Source organism: Mixophyes fleayi, chromosome 8 (genome assembly GCF_038048845.1).
Source record: "Mixophyes fleayi isolate aMixFle1 chromosome 8, aMixFle1.hap1, whole genome shotgun sequence".
Classification (NCBI taxonomy): Eukaryota; Metazoa; Chordata; class Amphibia; order Anura; family Limnodynastidae; genus Mixophyes; species Mixophyes fleayi.
The window spans coordinates 28,333,709-28,346,372 of record NC_134409.1 but is presented as its reverse complement, the minus strand read 5'-3'; the positions used below and the strand labels follow the sequence as shown (position 1 = coordinate 28,346,372).

The 12,664-nt window shown below is 40.0% G+C and overlaps 1 protein-coding gene across 1 annotated transcript in view; it reads right to left on the bottom strand.

Moving 5' to 3' along the window:
- Positions 1-12,664, bottom strand: part of NCF2 (neutrophil cytosolic factor 2) — a 28,207-nt gene that overhangs the window by 1,321 nt on the left and 14,222 nt on the right. Inside the window, exons 6-12 of the mRNA XM_075182246.1 lie at positions 11,601-11,660; positions 10,253-10,296; positions 8,623-8,764; positions 3,917-3,979; positions 2,980-3,079; positions 2,467-2,507; positions 308-459 (exon numbers count right to left, since the gene is read on the bottom strand). Of these exons, the coding sequence (XP_075038347.1) occupies positions 308-459; positions 2,467-2,507; positions 2,980-3,079; positions 3,917-3,979; positions 8,623-8,764; positions 10,253-10,296; positions 11,601-11,660 (602 nt within the window). The remainder of the gene's footprint in view (positions 1-307; positions 460-2,466; positions 2,508-2,979; positions 3,080-3,916; positions 3,980-8,622; positions 8,765-10,252; positions 10,297-11,600; positions 11,661-12,664) is intronic.

Genomic DNA, 12,664 nt, shown 5'->3' with positions numbered 1-12,664 from the left:
ATTGGAAATCACTTATAGGCATTCATATCGGTCTTCCTCCCCCCCCCCCATGTCTGTGATGTCACCTAGTGAACTGATTGGTACTTCCTCACTGGTTCAGCCTACACTGTATACAGAAAAAGAGCATTTGAATTCCTCTCATGGACCAGTAAATCTGGTAGAATTTACACATGCAGATGACAGAGGCCTAACCATCTTGTAACTACGTGTGTTTTAGGTTTAGTGGCACTTTAATCACTCCTTCCCCCCCCCCCCCCCAAACAAAACACCATTCGTGTTCCCTTTTATGTCTGCGGTTTGAGCTTACCTCAGTGTTATGGCGCAGGGAGTCAGCTGCAGCTTACTGCTGATCAGTATCAACAGGTCGACATATGAAAGTTTGTGGGAGACTTGTATTGCTACTGTATATTTATAATAAACTTTAACAACGTACGACGTGCAGGGAGTAACTGCTGTTTCCTACAGTCAGGAGACAAAAGGTTATTGGAGAACACAGAGACCATCCATTAGTGTACGTATCATCTGGATACATTTTTTTTTTTGGATCGATAACTCTAAGTCCTTGTGCAAGCTTTTAACGTCGTTCTGTGTTATACCTAATCTAAAGCCTGTTTCAGAAAAGGCCAGTTCTCAAATGCAGTGTTTATACTCTGGTTTCAATGTGTTTAGTTAATTACGAACACTTGGATCAAAACTCATTTATCAAACCTAAATAATTATTTTTTTATTATGGTCACAAATTACAAGGAAATGTCATTTTAAAAAAAAAAAAACAACAAAAAAACCTTCCCCCTCCGCTTCGCACCTCCTGTTTCCTGCTGCTTGTGGAAGCAGAAAGCCCTAAATGAAAGGTGTAACTAGTCACAGCAACTGCATTACTGTAGCTGCTTCTAAGAGCCGCCTAAGTTTAGCCACGTGTTATTTTAGTTGTGTTGTGGAAGCTACAGAGAATAAAATGAAGGAGTCTCAAGCTGTACTATAGGTGGTACTATACCCAAGATAGGTTGTCTAGAATGTTTCCCACTGCTACTCTGAGCTGTTGGCGGAATTTGGCCAGAGAGGCACGATGCTTCATATATGGTGGACCTGTCCCCGTATAATCCCTTATTGGAACATGGTCCTTGCACTTATTAATTCCGTATCTGAACAACAGATCACTAAGGATCCCTGGTCATTCCTTCTCTCTCGCCCTATCCCTGATGAGACCGCCCCTTCCAACAAGCTGATATCCCACATACTAGCTGCTGCCAAATCCCTAATAGCTAAACACTGGAAAGATCCCAACCCTCCCTCTATGCAGTCCTTATGGAACTACATCTGGCATACTGCAAGCATGGAGAGTATTACATGCTACCTTCACGATAAATCTTACAACTTTGACAAGGTTTGGGCCCCGTGGTATCTCCAGCAAAGCCGTAGCTGTTTACCCCCTTTGGCTCTCTCGTCCTCTAATGGTACATAAACTCTGGGCCGTCTCCGGATCCTCCAGGTTGGTCGTCGTGCGCCATGGGTAAGAGATCCATATATCTTGCCGTCTACTTTTTATTTTCTTATTTATTTTATAGGTCGTTATTCTGTAGATATGTTGCTTACAACCTCCTTTGTAATAGGAATGGTGATATACGTGCCTGTCCTTCCCAACCCTCCCCCCCCCCCCCCCCCCCGTTTCCCCTCCTTAACCCGTTTTGTTTCCTGTCTCTTTCCTACCCCTTCCTTCTACTATAAAAAATTAAAATAAGAGGAGACATCTTGTTGTCTTAAAACAGTTGTTTTTTACTTGTTTGCTTTTTTCTATGCTGTTTCCTCTTGTAACAAAGAGTTAAAAAAAAAAAAATTAAGGAGTCTATAATTCAGGGAGTGAGGTAGTAATTGGTTTGCTGCAGTGTTGGAATTGTCCTGGAATCAAAGAGGGAGAGATTGTGAGCAGTGTCTTCCATTTACAATGTTACTGTGGGACCAGTCCTTTCTAATTACACCGCTGACAAATATATATTATTTAAAGGTAATGAAGCCTAATTTATCTTTTGAGTGCTATGCCCAGATCAAGTACAATAAATTAAAGTACTGTGACAACTGCCAAAGCACAGAGCTGAGTTGTCACATCCAAGGGCAACAAAAACAAAACCAGAATAAGTTGCATTTAAATATAGGCTTTGGGGGGGGGGGGGCATATGGAAGCCAGGAACATGAATATTAAGCAAATGTTTCAGCAGGTAATTAACAAACTGATACATTGAAGTTGAAGACTCCTTTCATAATCCTTTGCAGGTTATGCCCCACACTTATTTGGCTGTACAGGCTCTGCCCACCTCTGATTAGAGACCAGACACATTGGTACTGGGACAACATGGTTACAATAAACCTTAAAATATCAGGCACCCTAAACTGTATTTAATTGGCTAGACTTTCTGCTGGGGAATGGTTGCTATGTAGCTGTAATGGATGTGAACCTCTTCAAACACATACCCTTGTGGAGGCCTGTGACGTCTCCCTTGTACTGGATTTATCTGGAAATATTAATGAAAGCAAGTAATTGAATGGTTCGTGCTGAAGTCCTAAATAAGACGGCAAGAGACTTGTAAATCTGTATGAGTATTTATAACCAGTGTCCACATTTTTTTCAGCAGTAGACCTTCAGTGAGGAGCCTGAACCTGACCTTAGGGAACAGTGATTCCCTTCAAGTTAGATTAATTTTTTAATTATTTCTGTTTATTTTTGTATTTTCATGGTGGACTGTATTATGAAGAGGATATGAAGTAAAGCTACAGATGGGCCTTAAGATTAGCAGAGAAGGGAAAAAAAAATGCTCCTGAAAGTCTTGCAAACCACATTGCATAGTACTAGCCCATGTGCTTTGAGCAAAGCCAGGTCAAATCTGTGCATAGCTGTGTCCCATTGCCCACCATTCTCTGGCATTTAACAAACACCTTCAACAACAGAATAGGTTAATGGCTAAAATCCCTATAAACCCCCCTGACCTTGCATATTGTTTGGTACTGCAGGGGCGATGGAGGTCGGAGCAGCTGGAATATCCATCTTCGGTGTTGTAGGTGTTTCCTCTTGCTTTGGTTCAGCTGCCTGAAAAACATCTGGTTTTAAATAAATTCCTCTACTATTGCTCCTCTATCAACAGCGGCGTTGGCTATATGTGCTATAATAATTAGTGATAGGAGTACCGCACAAGTTCATTGCACTCTATCCAACAACTAATCTCCATTGTGTTTCCAAGAACAAATAGGGAATTGGGAGGACTGTTCTGGAAATATCAGGACACATGGGAGCCCTCCCCTAAATGTCTAATGCATGATATACCAGGGTAAATAGATAGTTTTTGTTGCTAAAATCTGGAGGCTCAGGTTTGGTTTGCATTGTGTTGTCGATTTTGAAAGTTTGACAGATATGTTTCTATAGACAGTTCTTGAGCTCTGAGAATATAGGTGACGATTAGTTTTCGCACAAAATTCCACATTATTCATTCTCCACCTTTCAGAAAATTGCCCAGAAATGACACCTTCTTTAAAACCATATTATCAGAGATGTAATTCACATTTTTTATATAATTAATCAGGTACAATGATGGTAAACAAAACAATTAAAAATGTGTTCTTTGTAGGGTTAAAATGTGAAGATTTACAGCCTATGTATGATTACTTCCTTTTATCAACGAAGAAAGGACATTTTCAAAGACATTTCATAGAGTACATAGCAGTAATTTGGCCATGTGCATGTTTACTGTTTCTGACAAATTATTTAATCGGATACAGAAATAGCATTAAATCCTTTCTAAAGTTGTCATTCTAACTAGTATTTTAAATAACTTTCCACTTAAAATGACAGATAATGTTGCTTTCTTCTTTTTTTTTTTTTTTTTAATGCTCCTGTGTTCAGTACATGAGATGATGTAAAAGTTATTACCTGTGTTTGGGGTTGAAATCTCAGCTCCACAGGCTCCAGGTAATTGCATGGGACGATCCCTTTCTAAACAAACATACACAGACAATAACAGAAATATAGGTCACATCAGATATGAATGTAAGTAATTGTAATAATTAGCAGTCAATTACAGCTTATCATCATCAGTTATTTATATAGCGCCACTAATTCTGCAGCGCTGTACAGAGAACTCATTCACATCAGTCCCTGCCCCATTGGAGCTTACAATCTAAATTCCCTAATATAGACACACACTTACATAGATAGACAGATAGGGAGACAGACACTAGGGTCAATTATTGATAGCAGCCAATTAACCTAGCAGTATGTTTTTGGCGTGTGGGAGGAAACCGGAGCACCCGGAGGAAGCCCACGCAAATACAGGGAGAACATACAAACTCCTCACAGATAAGGCCATGGTCGGGAATCAAACTCATGACACAGTGCTGTGAGGCAGAAGTGCTAACCACTAAGCTACCATGCTGCCCACAGCTTATATCTACAGACAAGGGCAGAGCTCCATATCATGATTGCCTTCTGGGACAGCTTTTCCTACACAGAAACGACCCTGTCAGCAAACTGAAGCAGCTGGATTTATCCCAAAATGTAATTGGCCAGTTTTCTTTGAAACAAAATAAAAATGGCCTCACCCTACATTTATCTGTTATTGTTTAAATATATTATGCCACTGTATTATATAGCGCTGTACAAAGAATATTTGTCATTCACATCACTCCTTGCCCCAATGGAGCTTACAGTCTAAATTCTCTAATGCACACATTATGGTCCATTATAGTCAGCAGCCATATAACTGTATGTTATTGGTGTGTGGGAGGAAACTGGAGCACCCAGAGGATACCCATATAAACATGGGCTGCCAACAGATATTTCGGGCCCCGCTACAGAAACTGCTTGGGGCCCCTTCCATAGCTACTGAAGGTGGTGGGGCCACACAAAGTTGATGACTCCTCCCACTACACAAGCAGGCCTGGGACCCTATACTTTGTGCCTGCTTCCCTCCCTCTCTGTGCCCCTGAATACAAACCCCACACAGATCAGGCCCTGGTCAGGAATTAAATTCATGACCCCAGTGCTGTGAGGCAGCAATACAACTATACCCATAATATAGATACAGGGACATTTACAAAATCTCTACCACAGGTAACTGTAGAAAAAGGTACTACCTAGACCAGTGTTGCCTAACCTGTGACACTCCAGGTGTTGTGAAACTACAAGTCCCAGCATGCTTTGCCAATATATAGCAGCTTATTGCTGGAAGGGTATGCTGGGACCTGTAGTTTCACAACACCTGGAGTGTCACAGGTTAGCCAACACTGACCTAGACAGACAATTGTTTTTGCTTTCTAATCTTAGGAGAAACAGTACAGAGGATTTAATTAATTGCCTGTAGAACAGTTTTCATAATTGTGTCAGGAGAAGGTTTAAGTATATAGTTAAGACAAGCTTATTGCTCTGGGTGTAGTGCCCTTGCCCAATGCAAACATATCAAATAAGTCATTCCATGGTGAACAATTTCCTTATCTCTGTTTCATGTTATCTCTTGTTCTTGGTTTTAGCCACAGCTATATATAACAGCTCATGTTTTCAGCCTGAATCACAGATTAGGATTCATATCTCTAGATACCGCAAAACTGCCCGAGATATTTGATCTGTAAGGCGCTCGCTCTGAGATTTAACTATTTGCTTTAGAAAGTGGCCTATACAGGACGGGCTAACCAGCACCAACCTGGTTGTCCCAGGACAGCATTGGACAACCAAATCTCAGTGTAGAGCCCCTGCTCCTTTCTGTACTAAGGGGCTGAACGATGACCGCAGACAAGTGAAACGAGAGGTTATCATTCGCCTTTGTTTCCCACTGTACCAGATCAAAACTGATCCAATTGGCTGGACTGATTAAATTCAAATATAAAATATTAGAATATAATATCATAACACAGCACAGCATTGGCCCCCAGAAATAATGGGTTAATTTATCAGTAAAATAAAGGGGTGAATATGTGAGCAGCATGCTAACGCTGTAAATAAAATGGTAAAGAGATACAGGATACTCAAATAACAAAATGAATTCAGTGGCATCATCCTAACACCTACCATTATTCAAAGACAAAGCTGAGTTCAAATGCCAAAGAATCCAAGGAGATGCCGTATATTTTACAAGTACAAATACTATGTTAGACTCTAAGCTGCAATATTTCTTTGATAGATATGTAGGAAATTATTGTTCATTAAATTGCAGTTATTGCTCTGATGCATCCTTTAATATATTGGTTTTGTGACAAGCCAAATAAGTTCAGCACACCAAATAAGTGGGGAGTGTCAAGGGAATTGACAATAATAAACTCAATATATTTCTTGCATTTCCTTTTCCTTTCACATTGCAGTGGGCACAGAAGGGTTAATACCCATTGTAAGCAGCTAAATTATTCCATAAAACAACATTACCACGTGTCATTGTTCTTCCTCTTGCTGGAAAGATTGGATCCCAGGACCCCTTCCCTCTGTAACATTATTCCCAAGAAAATTGCTTTCAACTTTTTAAGTTCCTTGAAGTCTATACACCTGTACCCCCAGTACCCCATCTAACCAGCCATCGGGATCTCATAGGTAACCCGCTCTAGCTGTGGCTCACTTTGAATCATTGGACTACACTTCAGTTATTTTACCACTTTCTTATTTGACATGAAGGTGGGAGAAAAGATGAACCTACAAGTTTCCATATTGATAATCTTGAGGTGAGTCGCTGCATTAAAATCAATCTGTGAAGAGTCAGACAACTCAGGATTAGCTGTATAACTAGAGGTGACAGATGGCGCTCAGGCAGAATATTCACCACCACAATGTGTTACCGTCTACAGACGGAGGGATACATGCAAAAGCCAATTGAACAAAAAGCAGTATCAAGTCCCCTGAGTGTAAAGGCTCATACTACTCCGGCAGTATCCACCTCCTGGTTTTTCCTATCTGCCAACCAACCCTTTTTCTTATATTTGCACTACGTCGTTCCCTTCGATGCTCACTGCATGTGACGAGAACAGGAAAATGTGAACATTTCTTCAGACTTTTTCTAATTTCCTTTTCCTGAACCAAACATGCAGTGGGCACTAGTAACACCCACTTTTTATATTTTCTCTTTGCAGCTGGTAACTAAGACAAGGGGTAGACAATGAGGTGCAGATACTTTCTACTCTGAATTAGTTGGGTTAACCTTCAGTTAACAGAGTGAGAGTTAACTCTTTGGTGTCCACTACTATGTTCAGTCCTTCGAAAGGAAATTATGATAAGACTAAAAAGGATGGTTTCTTTGAGATGACTAAATTAATGTTCACCAACATTACAGTGATACATTGTAATAATCCTGAATCATTGGTCCTGGTCTATCTGCATTGCTATGTTGGACTTCAAGGGGTATATTTACTAAACTGCGGGTTTTAAAAATTGGAGATGTTGCTTTGAGCAACCAATCAGATTCTAGTGCCTGATTCATTAAGGATCTTAACTTAAGTAACTTCCTATTTAAATCTGGACAAAACCATGTTACAATGCAAGGGGTGCAAATTAGTATTCTGTTTTGCACATAAGTTAAATACTGACTGTTTTTTTCATGTAGCACACAAATATCAACTTTAAACTTCAGTGTACAAATAAGCTATCAAGTATTTGTGTGCTACATGACAAAACAGTCAGTATTTAACTTATGTGCAAAACAGAATACTAATTTGCACCCCTTGCATTATAACATGGTTTTGTCCAGGAGACTTAAAAAAGAAGTTTATTAAGTTAAGATTCTTAATGAATCAGGCCCCTAGTTATCATTTATTTAGTACATTCTACAAAATGATTACTAGAATCTGATTGGTTGCTATAGGCAACATCTCCACTTTTTCAAACCTGCAGTTTAGTAAATATACCCCCAAGTGTTTCTCTTTACAAAGTGATTTTATGGAAGTAACATTAGCTTGACCTCTGGAAGCAAATGTCACTGGCAGACAAAATAACATACTGCTCAATAACCAATATGTGCAGTGATAAATCCAGTAGTCCCTTACTAAGGCTCCAATTCTCATACATTTCATGATGTATAGTGTTATTAATACTATTTGTATTAAAAAAGTTTAACTGGATACCAGACAGGATCTGCACAGTTTCAGTGAATATTCAAGAAGTGTCTGGGACATGTACTCTGCAGCTTTGTGCTTGTGTATTGCAATTGGATAATTAAAGCCTTTTATATTAATTAGCTAATGTACAATTAAGTACATGTTATGAAACGTTTGGGCCATGTGAATACTCTTCCTGCTCTCCTTTGTTGAAAGGTTAACAATATATCAAATTGTGGGAGATTGTTGTTTCACGAACAACCACTGAAAATATTAGCAGTATTTACTGAACTGTTTTAACACATAAATTGACACTTTGTAACAGTCATGAAACCACCCAGAAGAAATCAGCTTTTGTGTAGCCTGGCTGAGAATGCTGCAGCAGGGCTCCAAGTCACCAGTATTTACTATTGTGTATTTTATTATTGTTCCTACATTAGGACTGACAACCTCCATAGACTCTCTTCAATTAGATACATTTCAAACAGGATCTTGCCACCAATCATGTAATTATATCACTATTTAGCATTATGTCTGCAGAATGAGGATAGCACTGGTCACTGTGGTTACCTTTCCGTTAAAAAGAGCGGTCGCCCAATTATCATCCCCTTTCTTGAGCACAAATACAATATTTCCCGGCATGAGTCCCATCTCCTCTGCAGTCTCGGGGGTGAACTCAAACAGAACCCGATGCGGTGTTCCCTGCAACGTCCTGAAAGATAGGAAGGAAATTGTTTCCATGTGTCTCATTGCCTAGTTAATGGGTGGGACTTATAACCCCACTTCTATATTTCACTACAGACAGTGAGGCTGGGTGCGCACTATACAAAAATGTCTCCCGCTGCGGTATCATTAACGATTTTACCGACGACTGAAAAAAAAAAAAAAAAAGAAAGTCCTGATCACCATGCCAATTCATGTGTAGACACTATACACGATTTACCTACAGATCTGTGCTCTTCATCTGTCATAACCATAAGGACACTGCAGGTCCTGAATGCATACACACTGCAGAATTGGGACAACATCGTCCCATCGTTGAACGACATATTTAGTCCGGTTTAAAACTCAAATGAAACGATACGATGTGCTTTGGGACGATAATCAGTCATCGTTGGAGCGTACGCACTAATGTGATATCGGGCCGAACATTTGTTTATTCAATTCCCGACCATGGCCTTATCTGAGTGGAGTTTGTATGTTCTCCATGTGTTTGCGTGAGTTTCCTCCGGGTGCTCTGGTTTCCTCCCACACTCCAAAAACATACTAGTAGGTTACTTGGCTGCTATCAAATTGATCCTAGTCTCTCTTTCTGTTTGTGTGTGTGTGTATGATAGGGAATTTAGACTGTGAGCATTTATACGGATTGCAAAAAGCACAGTCCCCCTATTGTCATCATGACGGCAATAGAGATAACAATGAGATTCAAATAGTAATCAAACTAGATAGGGTAAATATATAGTATGAAAAATCCCCATTCTAATTTACTGACAGTAAGTAAAATGCAACTTCATTTACCAATGAGAAGTAAATCTCAGTAAAAATTTGACAATCTCCAACTCTATTATAATATATACATACAATATAAAGTAATTGAAATACAGTAAGAATGCAAATATATCAGAGTTACATGCTTACAGATTTTGATTGCGCTACAGAGAAGATGGTCGTTTAGGTTATCAATGTGAGTTTGGTTGCAGCATAGGTTAGGATATAGGGAGGGAGAAAGAGAGGGAAGAATGGGAGAGGGGGAAAAGAATAAAATAAAATGGGGAAGAGCTATCTTTTGGAGATCCCAATAATTAAAAAAAGGAAAAATGTTTGAAGATTCATTCATTCCAGGAGAAGCACGTTTATATTTAAGACAAATTATGGAAGACAGTGCTTGTTGCATGACACAAATAGTGCACCAATCCACTTATGTTGCGTGTTCGGAGCTAATGCGGTGGCAAGCAGTATATTTTCTCCATGCCAACATGTGCTGCATTGAACATTCTGTCTCGAATAAACATGCTCCACCTGTAACATACTCAAGTTAAATTGACAGTAGCAATTCCTGGTTGTTAGTAGATTTTCCCTTATAAATTTGCCACCCTTGGAGGTATTTGTTAGGCCTTTACTACAGGACCAGTCCTGGAAACGCATTTGTTGATTTTCTCCAGCCACAACTGAAATAGCAGTACAAACGTATCTGGCTTACCTCAATACTTCAGGTGTTTTTGATTGCGGTGGAGTACTGTCGGCCTACAATATTAAACATAAACAGTAACATAACATGTTCTGGAACAGTCATCAGAAGCCCGTCCTCTCTTTCTCTTTTAATGTAGAAGCTGGGGGGGGGGGGGGCTATAGCCAGTGGAAGGCCAAGGCATTTCAATTCAGGTATCCCACCCGCCCAATACTTTAATATAAAAAAAAGGTAGAGGGGTAACGGTGAAGAGACAAGATTGATTTCGTACTTTGCATTGTTGTATTGTAGGGTGTGTCTCTCTATTATTTTCTGCTTTGTCACAGACACTAGGGGTGGGGGATTGGGGAACAAATCAGCGCGCATGGCATAGGAATAGGGAGGAGGGTGCAGAATCATCCTGGCAGAACGGCCTTTGCCTGGTTCCAGCTTCTATGATTGGGCCACCATGAGAGGCCAGCTAAATTCAAATAAAAGGGTGGTATGTGCCAAGGGGCTGGTCTCCTGTTTGGGGGTGTTGTGGTGCTTACATGGTAGGCAGAACACCCCTGGTGGTTGAACTATTAGCCTTATGCACCGCTTTTTATTGCAATGTGTTGTGTAAATAAAACTGTGACCATCTTGTCAATACCCATCTGCGAGTCGTTACTTGGTCAGTGTATGGCAGTGTGGCGCCAGCTGGTTGCCCTATGCCCCCTTAGTTCCTCTCTCTGATTCACAGGGAGAAATGGCTCAAACCAGAGGCTTCTTTCATCTAATGATTTAGATTAGACCCCAGGGAAGGGGTTCACAATAACTCGCTACACATGGAATTAGCTACATAAATGCCCAAAACGAACAACCCCTTTAATTGAGATAGCTTCTAATTTGTGGTAAATAGCACATGTTTAGAATGGAGATAAAGGCGTTTGCGACATGAGGTTTCAAGAGGACCTGTCACAATCATCTGTCACCATCATCAATTTATATTTCCACAGGCTGTTAGCTGATCCTCTCTTCCATTGTGAGAGATCTCACGTGTCTCATGGCATAATGTGATTCAATGCTAGATCACGTATCATCAAGTGAGCATACTTGAGATTTCCCAGATATATGTAATTATGGAAGTCAGGGAAAGGGCCGTAACCAGGGCGCAACGCAGAAAGGGGGCGCAGTTTATGAATACTAAAGGTTCATTTGGTTAAAATTGAGGGCTAGGGAGACGGCAGTTTTCCTTCTGTGCCCAGGCGCTAAAATGTTAAGCTAACGGCTCTGGTACTGGATGACAAATTAATTACGTTTCTTGTTGTGTTTAGTATAATGACCATTTCGTTTGCTGATACCGTTGCAGTTTCCATGTCATGTTTGACAATGCATTTACCTGAGGTTGCAGTGGTGCAAATCCAGAGAATTTGTCTTTATCAACCACCGAAGCCACAACCTGCCAAGCAATGACATACACCATTAAATGGAGAAAACCTCCGAAATGTGTGGGAAAAAAACAACTTTATATATATATAACAAAACACAGGACAGAACAATCAACTGTCTGCACCAGAGGTACTGCTATATAAGAAGTAACAGAACACTGTACTAACACCTCGATGTTACAATTTCTCAGTTTTTAATCCTTTGCATCTCTAATAAGCATCAATCTCTACTTGTGCATGTAAGGAACAAAAAACATAATCACTCACATGCTAAAATGGTTGTTTTAATCCCCTTTCATTTGTAAAGCAAATAAAGTCTCAAATAATTTTAGATTTGGGGCTAGATTTACTAAACTGAGGGTTTGAAAAAGTGGAGATGTTGCCTATAGCAACCAATCAGATTCTAGCTGTCATTTATTTAGTGCATGCTACAAAATGACAGCTAGAATCTGATTGGTTGCCATAGGCAGCATCTCCACTTTTTCAAACCCGCAGTTTAGTAAATATATCCCTTAGTGTTATGTCTTTTACAATAGGTGACAAATCAACACAGTTAGTTCATGTATATAAATGAATTGCAATGCGGCTATGCCACACCTATATTCCTTATTGGAAAGTCAAAATAAAAATAGTCCACACCTCCATCTGTCCAAACCGTGTCCAGATCCACATAAACCACACCCATTTTGGACAAGATCATGGTGATTTCCCAATGGGCTACAAATTACTTTGATCACAAAATATAGGGACTTTCCCAGGAAAATCAGGACAGCTGGTGGAGTTGCTATGCAGCTCATGAATATCAAAAGTAATACAATTAAGTTATTGTTTAGGATAGTTTCATTTTATGACCCAGGAGTTCTTGGGATCACCTTGGATAAGCAGATGAAAGAGGGGTTAGGAAGTCTAATGGTAATGCCCCTATCTTGTTTGGTCCAGGGAAACTGCCTCTTCTGCTTGTTTACTAAAACGGCCCTGCTAACCTCACAACCAGTGATGGCACCACTGCCACTGC